This window comes from Onychomys torridus, chromosome 20, assembly GCF_903995425.1.
Source record: "Onychomys torridus chromosome 20, mOncTor1.1, whole genome shotgun sequence".
In the NCBI taxonomy this organism is placed as follows: domain Eukaryota; kingdom Metazoa; phylum Chordata; class Mammalia; order Rodentia; family Cricetidae; genus Onychomys; species Onychomys torridus.
The window spans coordinates 26,049,929-26,068,646 of NC_050462.1; the positions used below are offsets into that span (position 1 = coordinate 26,049,929).

An 18,718-nucleotide genomic window follows, 5' to 3' on the forward strand; every position below is an offset into this window, starting at 1 on the left:
AATAAATAAATAGGTAGATTTTGAAATTATCTTACTAATTGGTGGATTCCCATAACGCCCTTTACTATATCCTTAGTTTTTGTTGAAACACTCCCCATTACCTGCTCTTTTTTCCAACGACCCTACTTCTGTTCCTGCTTAATCTTTTGATACCCAATATCTACCCTTACTTCTTTCCACATGTGTTCTACTATTCCTCATTTACTTTTTTTTTTTTTTTTTTTTTGGTTTGTTTTTGAGACAGGGTTTCTCTGTGTAGCTTTGGTGCCTGCTGATGGGATCTCCTCTCACTCTGTAGACCAGGATGGCCTCGAACTCACAGAGATCGGCCTGGCTCTGCCTCCCGATTAAAGGCTCTGCTGGGATTAAAGGAGTGCGCCACCACCGTCCTGCTCCTAATTTACTTTTTAAAAGATTTTTTGGGGCTTCCATTTGACTTTTTATACCAGCTATCTTGTGGTCATCCCTCCCCTCCACCCCTTACCCCATATCCCCACACCCTTCCCTTCTTAATCTTTTCCAGCCCCAGTGTTCCATCTACCTTACTTTTATCTAAAATTACCCTCCCTGCCAAGAGGCTTTTCCAAAAGTCCCCTTTCTACTCTCTTAGCTTCAATTTGTGCTCCAATTGTATTTAAAATATTTAAATTACAAAGCAGAGAGAGAGAGAGAGAGAGAGAGAGAGAGAGAGAGAGAGCAAGCAAATGAAATCATGCCATTTGACAGACAATATCACTCCCAGAAAACATGGGTTACAAAGTGAAAAATCAAAGTCCAAGGCATAGATTTCTCTCTACCAGCTATTGATATGCAAAGCCCTGCAAAAACAACACAAGATATCACCATTATTCTCGGTTGCGCATCATAACTACATAGCAAGAACCTGTTGCTGAAGACATCCCACTCAGGCTACAGCACATAGAGACATCTTTCTCAAGGCAAATGGGGAATTCCTCCCCACTGTCTGGCTTTCATACTGCCAGAAGGTGCTATGCAGGCTTCTGGGAAACAAAGCCAGGAAAGTCTTACCCAGTGCTGGAACATGCATACTGTAATACTTCTCTTACTTGGTAAGCTATGCCTGCTGGTGGGATGACTATTGTGAAATATTTAACTACTGCTTTCAGACTGGATTTGAAGTCTTCTCCACTGAGTGTAATCCCATTCTATGCTCCTGCTCAGAAGTCCATGACTATGGCTGTCATATGTCTTAGTATGTCTTACTATATGACCTATTCTCTGATTTTCCTGAACGGCTATATGGTCAAATTGCCCTCTAAATACTGACTATAGAACTGGGCTGCTCTCAATGGTCAGTGACGTTCCTTTTGGCCACGGACAGAGGATAATAGAAAGATTCACAATTGGTCACCGTGTTGAGAACAAAAAAATAACTGAGGCCAGTTATTGGGGTGACTGCTGGAAGATCAGAGAAGCCACAGCTTCCTCACCTTGCCAGTTCCTCAGCTGATCCTGTTTCCTCAGACTGGAAGCCTCTGAGTCCTCATATCCGAATGGGTCTCAGCTGAACTGCTGCTATAAGCCTAAAAGCTTAACCAACCAAATGCTTCTAGTTTCTGTTCTTCATGACTTATATATCTTTCTGCTTTCTACCATCACTCCCTGGGATTAAAGGCTCACTTCTTGGGATTAAACTTGCCTGGCTGTTTCCAATGTGGCCTTGAACTCACTGAGATTCAGAGGGATTTCTGCCTCTGAAGTGCTAGGATTAAAGGTGTGAGTGCCACCATTTTCTAGCCTTTGTATCTAGTGGCTGTTCTGTTCTCTGACCCCAGATAAGTTCATTAGGGTGCACAATATTTTGGGGAACACAGTACCACCACATCAGTGCTTACCTATTACTTGGACATTTATACTGACTCATTTACCACTTACGAACGGAGGGATGAGGAGACTGAGGAGTGCTGTGGCGTGCTATCTTCTGGACATAACATGGCTTTCAAAATTATGATTGAATAGTAGCAATGGTTACCTGCACAAGACCTATAAAAAATCAATATGACAAAAATCCTGAAATAGATGTAGATTATTTCCAGTCCCCACTCTTTATTATTGGCAGTAGATAGCTGCCATGGGAGTAATGATTGTTCTTTATTGAGGGTATGGCCACAAGGAAGTTTTCATTAGACAGCCCCGTTGCCTTGCACATATGCACATAACTGATCAAACTCCTTGGATTATGAAAAGGAAAAAGGATATTAAGTTTGGAGGAAGATTTGTTAGGAGAAGTATAGGGGAAGATGAACTGGAGGAAATGAAGAATAAAATGATCATATTTCTGTATAGATGTATTAAATTCTTAAAAATAAAGAACAAGAATAAGAAATCAGAGGGGGTACTATTTTCCAGAGTGGAGATATTACTTGTTGGTAGCACAAAGGTCCTAATATCAACAGTAAACTTGAGAAAACAGGAATGATAAGCAAGCTGTGTTGTCTTTTCAAAAAAAAAAAGTTATATAACCTGTTTTTGCACCCAGAAGCCTAAGAATCAGAGGTGATTAATAGCCTGGTTATCCGTGTTATTGGAAGGGCCAGGCCATATCAAGCTCCCACAAGCAGGACCAGAGGAGGCTAATAGTCTAGGTTACATTTCCATTATCTGTATGTTCAGGAACTCCCCTAAGCTTCCACAGCCAAGATGAGAGATATTTAATAGTATAGGTGCCCTTGTATTATCTGTTTAATCAGGGGTTCCCCCAAGCTCCCATAGCCAGATTTAGAAGTGACTAATAACTAAACAACCTCTATGCTATTTGTATAACTGAGACCATGCCAGACTCTTCCCACTGCCCTTAAGATAACACAGATAGCCTATCTCTAGAACTCATCTTCGTGGAAGAAGTGACATGTACTTTAAGTTGGGTTTTGATGTAATCATGTCTTCTTGGGCACCAGGGATTTTTTATTACACGAGGAAACTTTTTTTTTCAGATTGTACTGTGCTTAAATATGCTTTTAATAAACTGCTGAAGGTCAGACTCTAGAAGGTTGAACCAGCCTGGCTAAGTTTTGCTGAATGGGGTTTCCTTCCTGCCTCTTGTGGTTTATTTCTCTGCCTGCAGCAGAGCTTGCACCCCCACCCCACCCCCTACACACACACACACACACACACACACACACACACACACACAATTACTAGAAGTTTTTGTTGGGTATGACAGACTGTTACATCGTGAGTTCAGAATAGCAGTGGCCACCTATATAAGATCTGTACAAGAGAAGGCCCATCAACATTTTATCATTCAATGGGGAGAAGCTTATGAGGCTTCTCGGGTCCCTGGGGAGCTATAGACAATTAATTGCTTCTGGGGAGGGAAAACATCACATTCCAAAGTGTTGTGACCACTGGTAAGTTGCCCTTGAACATACAACCTTTATTAAATAAAGGGGGCTAGAAGCAAACAAAAAGGACATATGTAGGAGAAGACAAGGAAGACACATTGGGAAGAAGGGCTTTAGTGGATGAGAGCATAGGATAAGAGGGTAATGGTGGGTAATATGAGAAAAGCTTATTGTATAGATGTGTGGTGAAATGTGTAGTGAAAGAAAAAAATTAAAATATTCATTTCCATATACACACAGAGAAGGAAGATGGGGAGGAATGTTGAATGTTGAGAACTGAAGTAGTCTATATGTATTTTCACCTGAGATCCACTCCTCTGGCATGGTGGTTCTCAAACCTTAGCCTGAGTTAGAAATGTCACAAAGCATGCCAGTCAGCCCATCCAGGGAAGAAACCACGAAAGCACACTCTAACAAACTTCCAAGTAATGCAAGGGTTCTCTTCAGACTTGGAGATGGGATCATACAAGATCAAGAGTGGAGAAGAAAACTCAAGGACCACAAGGTTTGAGAAAGGCAGAAGTAGGACAGGAGGAAATGGATTAAAGCTGTGAACTGATAGAGTAAATACAGGTTAGGAACAAAGCATAGGAACAGAGGAACCGGTGAGACAGAACAATTGACAGATTGGGAGAGAATACTGTTGATTGTTGGAAATCCAGATTGGATGACTGTTTATTAGACATGTCAATAGAGTGATAAGTTGGAGGGTAGTCAGTTTGTGGTGGAAATGGCAAAGAGAGAGAAGACAGCTGCCCTAGGTTGGGTATATTTTGTCTATGGCAGCAAGGAGATGAATCCAAGTCATTTGTCAAAGGTGTTCTTTATCACCCTATACATACAAGGGAAGAGATGAGAAGCCATGCTGCCCAAAAATGCATAAGGGAGGTGCTTCAAAGGCAACACTCCTTGGAAAAGGCAGAGAGTAAATCTGTGACTTCTTTGAAATAGCCCTGTCATGTGCACTACTGACAAAATCATATATTTGATTCCTATGATATGGCCCCCAGATTTGAGTCTGGAAAGAATACTTTGAAGTTGGAGACATGAACCAAAATATTTGAAGTGTATTATACACACACACACACACACACACACACACACACACACACACGCATATACACACACATATATATTTATACACACACATACACACATATACACACACATATATATATATATATATATATATATATATATACATGCACACATACATATATATTTGCTAAATTTAGTATTTAGTGTACAGATTCTTCTTTCTCCCTTTCTGAGACCTTCCTCATCTCAAACTCTTCTCCTAGTTACAGTTCTTCAGACAGTCAAAACATATTAGCATTGTTTCCCAAGTCACTATGCAGCATCCCAGCAAGCCCTGTCAATTCTCGACTCACACTTCAGGCGATTCAAGAGCCCATAGCCATTGAAATACACAGTATTGGGAGTCAGCATCAGGTTTCTGAACCCTAATTATGTAGTCTCATGACCTTTCTCAAGGCATTCAACTCTAAAAGCCTCAGACTGACCCTCTTGAAAGTGTGAACTGAGGCCAAGTAAGAGAGCTAAGACGCTGTCTGATGAGGTCATGGAGAGTTCAAGGTGGCATGAGTCATAGTAAGTTCCCAGTCAGTGCTAATTACTGTTATCCAGGTTGTTTCTGTGGGAACCTAATATGCATTCAAAAACAAAATACAGCTCCAAATTAATGTCACCCTACATAATTTACTACTACAGCTGCTGTGTTTTAAGGCTTCACTTCTCAGAATTCCTCCATATGCTGATCTGTTCATTGGCTATCCCTTAGATTAAAAACAACAACAACAACAACAACAACAACAAAAAAAAAACCCCAGCTTTAATTCAGAAGTATACTATAGACTGAATTCCATACTTCAGGTTATGCTTGTTAAGTATTCAAAGTATATTTGGTGACTGGCTTCTTTGTCATTCTGATTCCCTACAACACTCTGAATGCTATTTATTTACCAATATCTTTCTCCTATGCAAGAGCATATCACCTCCATCACAATATATACCCAGCCACTCCTTTTGAAAGGAGTTAATTATAGAACTGGAAGAAAATTTTTATTTGAGATGTTCAAAGCAACAGAAAAGAATTTATTTTCTAGAAGGTTAGGCAATGCTATTTTGCTTACCTGGGTAATATTTATAAAGTTGGTTTTTGCATTTTCTATTTCTCTGCCCCCTCTGCAGGAAATGTACCCTGTAATGTTGCCAATAAAATATGAACAGCTTAAGCCTTATGAAGAAATTCAACTTTATTATTTGGATGTTTGTCTTAAGGAGCCTGTGCTATTTTTTTTTAAATGGAAGATTGTTTCCATTAAACAGCATGTGAAAAACTGAATGATTCCTTAAAAGAAAATTTGTCTTCCCTTGCCCATTTCTTTTGCTGTGAACATCCAAAAAAATACCCCAAAGTAAACATTATTGATGCTAGTTTTACATCTCTGAAGCATTTCTTTATGCGAGACATGTTTGGTAAATGTCTGAAATGTTGATTGGTTTATTGTATATGTATGGGTATCATGTCTATTGGCAGTATTTCATATGGAGAAAATTTAATGTAGCATGTATTATCTATTCCTTTTTTCCCCGTTTCATCCCTTCCTATGAACTAAGAAACTTGGTATGTGTAGAAATGTAATGCCTCGAGATGAGATCACACAGAGCTGAGGGCTTCTCCCTTAAGTGGATGTCTCATAGTGATATATGATAGAATCCAAAGTAAACCAAGCTTGAGGCTATAAGACTGGAGGTTTCAAAGATTTTCCTGTATTCACCAGCTGTGTGATCTTGGGTAAGTAATTCATTATTTTGTTCACTTCTGAATTTTATAAAGATACATTGTGCAAACACACTTGCCTTGTGCTATGTTTTCCAAGTGATGCATTTGTATGAAAGTAAGAAATGTTTTACCACACATACCCTGAGCCTCAGAGACTTTATCAAAATGGTATCGAATGCTTTATTCATTCTCTCAGTCCTTCTGCATTCAATATATACTTACAGAATTTCACCGTGTGGTAATCTTACTAGACACTTAGGGTTGGCATTCATCATCTTCTGGACATTGACACAGAGCAATATCCTTGTATTTTATTCTTTAATACTCAGGGTTACATGACCTTCAGCTAACTATCAGTCCCAATTATTCACCTTTCATTTGGACCTGCCAAATTCTTCAGACCTGCATTAATTGCTCCTTCATTTTACATGTTGCTTTAACTTCTTTGAGTTTAAACTTTTCTACCCTAGGTGAAACCTTGACTGATCTAAACAAGTTCATTTTGATATTTTGATAGTTAATGTTGTATATAAGGGAAGTGAGTCAAGTAATGACCTGGAAATGTACTTGAGGAATCTGTACTTTGAGCAGAATAAAAAAATATGCAAAGGTCCTGCATTAGAAGCCATGTTTGGATTGGTTAGTAAAATAGTTAAGACTAATGTGACTTGAATAGCACAGGAGACAGGGGACATTGCAAAAGAAGGCATTAGAGAAATTACCTGAATCGAGACCACACAGGGAAAGGCGGAGCATACTAGTAAACTGAGTTTTATTCTAAGATTTTTGAAAAAACTATAAACTGAATTGGGGTAAGTTAATCTAATTTGAATTTAAAATAGAGAACATAGAATGAAATTGGAAATAAAAACATATTTATAGATAGATAAAATTAGATTGCTGCTTCTTTAAATTCTGTTGAATTAGTCCAAGAGATTTAGGATGCCAGGTGTTATGAAAGTTAATTAAGTTAAACTTCCTCCATTAACACATTTGTGGTAAGATTTGATGATTGATTTGTTCAGACCACTGAACAGCTAGTGGTCTATCCAGCCTTTGAATCGGGTACCTACTTTGGAGAAGCTGAAATTAAAAAACTTGATTTGATGTTTCATCAACTTAATCAAACTCAACTCCAAAGATATCTTAATATAAATGGAAGAGACAGTATGACTATTAGAGAATAAACTGAGGCTGAAGATAGAAATTCAGAATGTGTTGGGGCTGGAGAGATGACTCAGGAATTAAAAGTGCTTGCTGCTCTTAGAGAGGGCCAGATTTCAGTTCCCAGCACCTGCTCATGTTGGGATGCACAGTCTTCTGTAACTTAAGTTCCAAGGAAGTTGAAGCCCTCTTCTGGCCTCTTGTCCTTTGGTCACCTGTATGCATATATGCATACCCTGAGACCCAAACGCACTAATAATAATAATAATAATAATAATAATAATAATAATAATAAATATTCTGGAAAACTTTAAAAAGTATCTCATAGCATAGACAATATTTAGAATCATAGTACTAAATAAAATTATATAAAGAATGAAACTCAATAGGAAAACAGATAAGAGTTTCAAGAGGAATGGAGCACTTAACTGTGCCAATATATCTTAATGATCAAGAAGATTGTTGAAAGAACATTGACCATTGGATTTAAAAAGTAATATGCTATTGGGAACCTCAAAAGAAGGTGTTGAGTTATGTAGTGTAGAAACTCCATCAACAGGAAATGGGACAGAAATGAAATTGGAAGTTTTTTTTTTTATTTAATAAAACAGAAAGACTCAAGTTTGATATTGCCTTAAGTATTATCATGAAGTAATAAGCAAATGTAAGCATTTGATAAAACATAGTGATTTCACTGCTCAGGTTGACTCCTCTGATGTCACTCGGTTTTAGATGGGCTGCTTAATGATCTCTAATATAGTCCATATTGAAATATGATGTCATTTCCCAAAGAACCCTGCTATAGTACCAAATTATAAATACACCTACATCAGTTTACCAGTCTCCATACAGCAATATACAACAGGCTGCACTACATGGTTCGAACGGAACTTTTTCAGACAGTGCCAGAAGCTAGATCTCTAATATCAATGCCAGTGTAAGTTTCCTCTGAAATCTAACCCACTGGCTTGCGAGTTGCCATTGTACTGTGCCCTTCCGTGGACTACATTCAGTGTGCCTCCATTCCTTATCTCTTTCTCATTTTATGAGGACATCAGTCATATCAGATTATTCTCTTGAATCACTCTATGCAAAATTTATTTTCAATTATTTTGAGATATTTAGGTAGTGGGGATTGGGGATAAATTTAAGATAAAAAATAATTTAGCTTATCATACTCATAAATCTGATAATTTGCAGTGTTTACTACTAGGGGTAATTGTTACCATGCTTTAAGTAATTTTACATGAAGTCACTTATGAGTAAAACTTTATGCTCAATTAAAAACTGCTACCATGTGTAAAGGTATTCTGGGTTATATAATTTAGGTGAAAATGAATTCAGTTGGTTATTTGTGCTGCATAGTTTTATGTGAACTTGACATAAGCTAAAGTCATCTGTGAGGAGGGAACCTCAGTTGTGAAAATTCCTCCAAAATATTGAGCTGCAGGCAATTTCTTAGTTAGTGATTGATAGGGGCGGGGCCCAACCCATTATGGAAACCATTTCCTGGTTTCTATAATAAAGCAAGCTGAGCAAGCCCTGGAAGAGGCAAGCCAGTAATCAGCTCCATGCTAGCACCCCTCTCCTGCATCGGCTCCTGCCTCCAGGTTCCTCCTCCGCTTGAGTTCCTGTCTTGATTTCCGTCAGTGATTAAAAGTAATACCAAATGTAAGTTCAATAAACCCTTTCCTCCCCCAGTTGCTTTGGTCATGGCATTTCATCACAGCAATGGCAACTCAACTAAGACATTATTCATCATTTGCATTTCTTCCTTTTATTGCCTTTGGTATCAGGGGATTTTTTTTTTATTATATGTTTCTTCCTGTAATTGAATAATTCTCTTCTTTACAGATATAGAAACAAGTCAGGAACAGTTCTGAAAAGTCTTCAAATCCATACATTCCCATTTGAGAAAGAATCAAATCAGAACCAGATAAATGACATTGAAATCACATGTTTGATCTCTATAGTTCCATCATCCCCAGTATATGCCAAGGGGGAAATAAAACAATTCCTTGAGCAGGAGTTCACAGGGAGGAAGTGAAGCTAGACCATGAGCTCTGAGTAATGAGTAGCTTATTGTAAATGTTCAGGAAGATATGCTTTATGCTGTCTTTTAGTCTATCCCGAGATCTAATACTGTACAGCCATCAGAGAACTGAAGACTTCTAGTTCCATTTACCAGGTCCATCCCATGAACTCAGCTTTCCAATTAAAGAGAGATTGATTCTGTATAGTTGGGTCAAGGGCTAATTATTAACATTATATAAGTATTACATACCTTGGATGATACGAAGTCACCATTATTAATTTTTTGAAGAAACAAACTAAAGAAATGATTAATGGTTATTAGATGTAAGCAATGGCCTATATAAGGTGTATAACAAAGTAAAGGAAATTCTATAACCTTGTAAAAATAGTAGGTTTTACATGTTTTAGTAAGCCAATGTTACAACAGTAAATTTAAAACTTTTTATCGCTGTATACATGATTTAAAAAAATTTCTTTGAGCCCAGGTGGTAGTGGTGCATGCCTGTAATCCCAGCACTTGGGAGGCAGAGGCAGATGGATCTCTTTGAGTTCGAGGACAGCCTGGTTTACAGAGCTAGTCCAGGACAGACTCCAAAGCTACAGAGAAACACTGTCTTAAAACAAACAAACAAACAAAGAAAGAAAGAAAAAACTTCTTTGAGAATGTCATATAATGTTTTTGATCATACTCACCCTCCCTCCCCCAACTCTTCCCAGATCCACCCATTTTTCCTAGTGTCTTCACTAGGTTTCCATTGTTCTGATAAACACCATAACCAAAAGCTTCTTGTGGAGGAAAGGGTTTGTTTCTTATAACAGCTTACAGACCATCACTGAGGGAAGTCATAGGAAGAACTCATGTCAGAAACCTGGAGGCAGGAACTGAAACAGAGACCATGGAGGAACACTGATCACTTGCTTGCTCCTCACTGAACAATTTTCTCAGTCTGTTTTTTATAGCACCTGGGACCAGAAGAGCAAGGGTTGGCACTGCTCATAGTAAGTAGAGTTCTCCCATATCAATCATATCCAATAGATTTGTTTGCTCACACGACAATCTCTTGGGGGCATTTTATCAATTGAGTGTCCTTCTTCCCAAATGACTTCAGCTATATGAATCATATCCAATAGATTCGTTTGCTCACAGGACAATCTCTTGAGGGGCATTTTAGCAATTGAGTGTCAATCTTCCAAAATGACTCTAGCTTTGTGAAGTTGATATAAAACTGATCAGTATACACCATCCAACTTCCTGTTTTTCGCCACATCTCATAAAGGCCAATTTGTGCTACCCAAATATTCTTGGATGTACAGCTTGTTCCTGGAGCAAGGTTGACTTACTAGGGATTATACTTAAAGAGGAACCTGACTTTCCCCTTCTGACAGCTAAGAATTGCCAAAAGCTCCTCAAATAGGGATGAAACTTCCTGCCCATCTTTTTCCTCTCCATGCTGGGATTTGCTACTTTTGTTCACATGTGTTGATGAATACAGTTAGTTAACAGGATGAGCCTATTTGCCAAAGATTTCATACTCATTTATAAAAAATTATAGTAATTGTGAGAAAACATGACTTTTTTTTCTTACTATGGAAAAGCAATGGCAGGCTAAAGAAAAGGCAAGCTGCTTTGTCAGGGAACATCTGAAGCTGAGAGAGCTGTGAATATAGCCAATATAAAATTGTAAACGTTAACATTGGGGGTGGGGCTGTTTTGTTTTGTTTGTAACTTGATTATTTGATTCATCAAAGTGAATCTTGTAGATGGCAATATTGTATTGAAATGTCAAAACATTGAACATGCCTTTTTTTGCTCAGGGTTCCATCAAGTTATCTTTTTTTTTTTTAACCTATTGATTTCACTACACTTAATTCAAAAGTACAGCTCTTATCCCCTAAGGGAACAAGAGATAGTTTATTCTAGAGCCAAATTTGAGTGTCAGAGGTCCAGAAACATGGATTTAAGTTACCAGGGTTATGTATTCCAATATGGAGGCAGTCCATGGTGTTTTAATCATAGTAGAAAAAACAGAAAGTTATAAATCAAGACATTTACAAAGCACATTGGTAGAAACATCAGAAAATCAGGTTACAGCAAGATCAGGACAGAATTTGCCTTGGATGTTATCTGACAATATCTCAAATCCAAGGTTTAATTAAGCTAATACATTTCAAAGTGTTTTTATCTGCTTGTCAGGGTTTCAGTGTGAGGGATGGCTAGTAGCAAGATGCCTTTGAGCAGACTGGGGTGTGAGTGTGTGTGTGTGTGTGTGTGTGTGTGTGTGTGTGTGTGTGTGTGAGAGAGAGAGAGAGAGACAGAGAGAGAGAGAGAGAGAGAGAGAGAGAGAGAGAGAGAGAGAGAGAGAAAGGGAGGGAGGGAGGGAGGGAGGGAGGGAGGGAGGTGGGGGAGAGAGATTAAAATTTTGTGAGATTTTACTTTAAAAACCTGTCATTCTAGTTTACTCTGAAAAGGTTATGCGATTGATATCAATTACATCAAACCCTAGAACAGATATAACAGAATTATCTTCATTTCTATAAATATCAACATCACTGCCTATAAAATTTATGATAGCATCTTTCCTTTCTCCATTCGGATAACTCTGACAAGTATGGTCATTTCTTATGTATTATCTTCTGTAGCTGCTAATTCAACATTAAGAATTTTTTTTTTTACAGGAAAACCTAAGCTACCCATATCTCCTTATATAGATAACGTAAATGTTTTGTGGATATAGTACCATCATGAAGTAACATTCTTGAGGATAATGTGTTGATTGAGGTTATTTCTTTTGTTTTTCTGTCTGCCCTTTAACTCTTTAGGACAAAACATCTCCTCTCCTGTCTAGAGCCATTTTCTTTTCATATTTCAAGAACAATTGCCTGCTTACATTAATTTTCCTTTTACACATTCTAAAGAGTTAGAGAAGAGAAATTAGATATTTACACGTAGGCTCCAATACTGTCAGAAAATAAAAATAACAGAAGCATCCTAGCTTTGCTGCCAAAGACAATACACTGTGGGGCTGGGTGTTGCTACTGAGTCTGTGCTATTAGGTGGCATTTAAAATTATCCCCTTTTCCCTTTCTAGGACATCGAATCCCTAACAGGAGGGCTGACTGGTTCTAAGGGGGCCGATCCACCGGTAAGTTAGACCCTCATTAGATGTAAGAATTGCGTCTAACAGAGAGTTGCTGTATACTGCATAGCATGTATTGAGGCTTATTGTAAAACAATTACTACGGTAAGTAATAAGAAGTGTAAAGTTGATTTTAGGGGTGTTCAGATGGCTTGAAATGGTAACTCCTCAAATAATTAATCTATGTTCAAACTGGTGGCCTAGAAATACAGAATTAGGGTCGTGGCTCACTGGTGCACTCTTGCCTGGCATACACAATAGCCTAGATTCAATTCCCAGTCCAAAAGAGGAAAAACAGTAATGTCTTGTGAGAAATCATGAATAATTTCTATTCTGACAATATGCTGTGCTCACTTGAGAATTTGTAATTCTGAAATTGAGTATTGGATTTGAGTTTCACAGCATTTTGATTTTACACAGAAAAATTACAGCCATGGTGTGCTTTGTAGTGATTCTTGGTACTCTTGTTTCTTCCCTGCTCAATCTGGAAGTCTTTTAGACAACTAAGGAATGAGTTCTCAAGATTTATTTTTGTATTTTTTTTCCATTTTAACACATGTATGCATGGTGTGTATATGTGCATGCATATTTGTATGTATGTGGGTACATGTTAGGGGGCACGTGCACACAGGTGCTTGTGTATATTGAGGCCCACAGTGAATTTTAGGAACAACCATCCTTGGTTGGTCAAACTTTCCCATGAAGTAGGGTCTCTTGTGAAAAGCTAGATGTCAATTCTATAGCCATTCTTATTTTGCTGGTGATCCCCTGTGTGCATCTTCTAAATATAGAATTACAGGTGGGCCCCATGCCTACAAAGCATTTTCACAGGTTCCGGGGACCCAAACAGTATTCCTAATGCTTGAGAAGCAAGTGCTTAACCACTGAACAATTTCCCCAGCCCTCGAGGGTAAATTTTAAATGGTAAGAGGTGCTTGATATATTGGAATATCATAGATTTTACTGAGCCACTGATTTCAAAAGACGTTAATTAAGACGATTTCCCTGTGACTTCAGGCTCCAGAAACAAAATTCAGAATATGTAAATTAAATAATAAGTCATATCCTGTTTGTGTTAGTAATTGGTCAATGGATGAATTTTTATCACTATTTGCCTTATCTGAGTATGGTGAAATTGAATGAGGACCATATAAATGCTGGCTAATTTTATGTCAACTTTAGAGTCATTTGAAAGGAGGGAAACTCAGTTGAGAAAATGCCTCCCTAAGGTTGGACTCTAGGATGTTTTCTTATTTAGTGATTTATGAGGAGGACACAGCCATTGGGAGTGGTGCCATCCCTGGGCTCATGGTCCTGGATTCTGTAAGAAAGCAGGCTGAACAAGCTACAAGCAGCAAGCAAGTAAACAACACCCCTTCATGATGGCCTCTGCATCAGCTACTGCATTGAGATTCCAGCCCTTCTTGAGTTTCTCTTCTGACTTCCATCAGTGATGGGCTTCAATGAAGTGTAAGCCAAATAATCCCTCCCCTCCCCATCTTGCTTTTGGTCATGGTGTCATCATAGCTGTGCCCTAACACAGACAACATATAACTCAAGTTTATGAGATTTAGTTCCATTTACATCAGTGAATCAGTGATTGTTAAAATGATAATGTTGATTGCAGCTCTTTCCCGTCTAACACTCATGTGCCTTGTGATACACTATCATCGCTACCTGACTTCTAGTAAGAGCTCAGCAGCATTTACCATTTCCTTTCTGTGATCATCTTCTACATTCATACAGGAAACATGTTTTGGACTCAGATAGCTACTTGCACTATCCAAGAACTTCCAGCACTATAATGTATGGAAAGATGAACTATAAGTGAACTGTCAATTGACATGATTGACAGATGGTGTTATACTTCAATGTTGTAGGTGACTGCTCAGGTGACATGTTTCACCTTCTGCTTTATACGGTACATGTACATAGTAACAGATATGTCAGAATAAGTTTGTCTCCTTCAAGGTACCACCTTCACCTGCTCTCTAATTCCTATGAGAAATCTGTAAGTGGTGATTAAATGATTTGAAAGGGATTTGTTCCCCATTCATAACAAAACTAGATTCCTTTCTTCTACAAGTAGTGACAAAAATCTGATCTAATACTTACATGTTAAAATTAATTACTTCATCATATCATTTAAAAAAGCATGCTCTACAGTATGAAATTTTGAGAATTTTGAGTGGGTAGGGCCATGGAAGAAAATAAGTTCTAAAGGCAACTTTTACAGATTCCTTCCCATCAAAAAGGAAGAAGCATTGGATATGAAATTTTGCATCAAGTTTCTATACCCCTCATTTCTGGTCATCTCTTTTAATACACTCCCCCCCTAGCCTCCCCTCAACCTGATCCCTCAAGTTCCCATCACCCCCCACCATGCCATCTACCCAGGCCCTCCCTAGTCTCTCTGGGGCTGTGGATTGTAGCATGGTAATCTTTTACTTTACAGCTAATATCCATTTATTTTTAAAAATTTATTTATTATATTTGTGTTTTAATTTTACACATCAGCCATGGGTTCCCCTGTCCTCCCCACTCCCGCACCCACCCCCACCTTCTCCCTATCCCCTCCCCTCCATTCCCATTTCCTCCAGGGCCAAGACTCCCCTTGGGATTCAATTCAACCTGGTGAATTCAGTACAGGCAGGTCCAGTCTCCTCCTTCCAGGCTGAGCAAAGTGTCCCTGTGTAAGCCTCAGGTTCCAAACAGCCAGCTCATGCACTAAGGACAGGTCCTGGTCCCACAGCCTGGGTGCCTCCCAAACAGTTCAAGCTATTCAATGGTCTCACTTATCTAGAGGGCCTGATCCAGCTGGGGGCTCCACAGCCTTTGGTTCATAATTCATGTGCTTCCATTCGTTTGGCTATTTGTCCCTGTGCTTTTCCAATCTTGGTCTCAATAATTCACACTCTTACATTTATGAGAGAGTACCTATCATGTATGTCTGTCTGGGACTGGGTTACCTCACTCAGGATGAGGTTTTTCTAGTTCCAGCCATTTGCCTTCAGGTTTCCTGATGTCATTGTTTTTTAACAGCTGAGTAATACTCCGTTATGTAACTATATCACATTTTAAGGAGGATATTTTAGAATACAGAATCTTAACAATTAAACCTTTGGGAAAAGTGCTTTAGTTACTTCTAAATTATATGTTTATCCTAGAGTAATAACTCTTCTCTTACTGAGAAAAAAATGTTGTCTGTTAAAAAATAACTTAAATCTGTCTTCTAAATTTTTCTCAAAGGATGTTCTACATTCAGCATATGCTTTCAGGACATAGAAATTAGATCACAGATTAATATCATAAAAAGGTAGTATATGTTTACATTGAAATGTTAATAAAGCAAACTAAATAGTTACTAATGAAAGAGCGGTATATAACAGCTAAGTAATGTTCATATGTTTGATTTACAGTGCTTCAAAAAAAAATTATAGTCTTCCTTGCATATGCTAAGCATGAGCTCTACCACCAAGCTACATCTTCATCCCCCATGTCATAATTTAAAAAATATATTTCTTCCTCAATGTGTATGTATTCCACAGCTGTATATTTAGGCAAATGAAAATTAAAATATTTATAAAATGAGTTGAATTCATATTTAACAGTCACAGATTTTTTTCTTGTCAATAATATTTAAACAATAGAATTTAAATAATGTCTACACAGAACATACCTTGTAGCATGTATTACATATGACCTATAATTTAGAAAAAAAGAGATTGTGCGTAGGTTACATTCAAATAGTCATATGTTTCATTGTAAAGGAATTGAGTAGCTACATATTTCACAGGGAATCCTAGAACCAATCACCCCTTTGCAGCCAGAGATGATTGCATACCACTTTCACATTGTAAGATTATTACCAATATTAAAATGCAAAAAAGAGATACTTAGTAACTCTTAGGAACCATCAGAACCCAGGTGATCAAATTATTGGCTTATGCCTACAAAGGCCAGGGTGAGGAATAGGAATCTCACTTCAGAGAGCCAAGAGAATCTGAGAAGCCTAAGAACTAGGCATCTGGAATGCAGGAAACGGGGTGTACACTTCCCTGTGGCACCCACAGTATGAAGCAACACTACCATGATCTGATCCTATGAGTGCTGGCATGCAGGTGTTGACTAGCCCTTGGACTGGTGTCATAATTCTTCCTAAACTGCAAGCTAAATCCAAGACCACAGGTGGGGGTTAGACAATGAGTTGGCAATATATATGTATATATATTTGTAGTGACACATATTTTAGCAGAATATGTACCAATGAATTTATTTTTATAATTTGGTTATATTCTAGTGTACAATTTGGAATATATTCTGTTTGATAACATATTTATATTCTTGAAAAACTGATCTTTCTTAACAGTCATTGTGAATAAAATCTAATAAGGAGTGATGTGGGCCAAAACTTAAATTACACGAAGCTTGTTCCTGAATACATTGTAACATATATCAACATATATGAGAGAGATGTGAACACATTTCATTCTGCTCCAGGGTATAATTGGATTTTAAATCTGCCTCATTGCCTCACCCAGAAGTTACAGCAAGAATGCCACTGGGAACGTGGTTCCTTTTATTTTGCTTTTATTATACCAGAAGCAGTGAACATTTTTTTTTATTTGCTGATATTGGACTCGATTTATTTTTAATTGTTCTAAGATTCTTTGTGTTAAATGCCAATGGTGTTCTTCAGTTCTGGAGTGTGATGAATAAATGAATCCCCATTTGGTTTGTCCTAGGCTTGATGCACACAATGTCCTGAACATTCTTTAGCTCTATTAATTTCCCCCACTGAGGAGCAGAAATTGCACATTCTGTGTTTTTGTACTTTCTGTTCAAATTTTATAGCTTCTCAGATAGTTCTTGCAATTTGGGTGCACACACTGCAGAATTTTGAAAATCCAATTTTCTGAGGCTGTTCCTTAGAGAAGGTTATATGTTTTTCTAATTGTAAATGCACTTAAAATTTTAAAGCCTCCCAAACTCATTTTAAGTTGGATTGTTCAAAAATGCCATCAGTTTATTTATGGTAAGAAATAAACTAGTACTAATCTTACTTGTGACCTCATTCAACTTTTTGCATCATGAAACTCACATTCCCTGTTGTCCATGCTGTTTATTTCAAATTTGGTATATATTTGGGCGTAAATTATGTACTATGGATATGATTAGGTTTTAGAGTTTTACAATATAGTGGGCAGGCAGAGAGCTCGGTAAAAAATGAATTAAAACATTGTGTAGGTGAAGGGTCAGATGTAAGCCAAGTGAAAAGGCCTCAAGTCCAGCTGATGAACACACAGAGCCAGAAGAGTAAAGTCCCACTTCACAACTGCAGGATGAATAGGACATTTCCAGCTGAGGAGATGGAGCTATGTCAAAAGCTGCATCTATACGGACCCAAACTAGAATATCCATGTGTGGTGGACCAAGCATGGAATATTCAATCTACGGCGGGAGATACGGTAAAAGATCAGGTTGGAGGACAACATGGGAGGAATTTTTATTCAGTACTGAGGAACCCTAGGAACTCTTGTGGTTTTCAAATGCGAGGACAACTTTACTGGATTTTTCTTGATAATATCTTCTTGGCCATATTGGGGAATAAATCAGAGAAGAGTAAATAAGAAGATCCATGAAAAGTTTCTTGCAGTCATCCCAAAGGGATGGTAAAATTATAATGGTTTTATTCATTTTACATACCAACCTCAGATCCCCCTCTCTTCCCTCCGCCCATCCCCCAGTCTCCCCCCCCCCCAGCACACCCTCCATTCTCTCCTCCAACAAGTTAAGGCCTCCCATAGGGAGTCAGCAGAGCTTGATACTTTCAATAGAGACAGGTCCAAGACCCTCCGCCTGCATCCAGGCTGTGCAAGGTGTCCTACCATAGATAGTGGGCTCCAAAAAGCCAGCTCATGCACTAGGGGTGGATCCTTCTCTCTCTTCGACTGGATTCCTGGAGGGATAGTTCAGCCATTAAAGGGTAGGCTCACAACTAAACATATAATGGTGATTTAAAAAAAAATTAAAATATTCGAGAGAAAATCATTGTGATCTTTGCCATATATAAATGATAAAATAGATAAATAGTGTGTAATAGTAATCATGAAAGGCTAGTAGAGATGGGAAGGGATATAAGAATAAAACTGATAATAGGAGTCCAGAGCATTTAGATAGAAACAATAAGTCTACTAGTGCTTTGGAAATTT

At 38.1% G+C, this 18,718-nt stretch overlaps 1 protein-coding gene across 17 annotated transcripts in view; it reads left to right on the forward strand.

The window, feature by feature from the left end:
• The window catches only part of Ppfia2 (PTPRF interacting protein alpha 2), a 452,499-nt gene that overhangs the window by 75,270 nt on the left and 358,511 nt on the right, over positions 1-18,718 (forward strand). For all 17 annotated transcript variants that reach the window (XM_036169422.1, XM_036169428.1, XM_036169425.1 and 14 more), the window contains one exon: positions 12,459-12,512. In XM_036169422.1, coding sequence (XP_036025315.1) covers positions 12,459-12,512 — 54 coding nt within the window. The remainder of the gene's footprint in view (positions 1-12,458; positions 12,513-18,718) is intronic.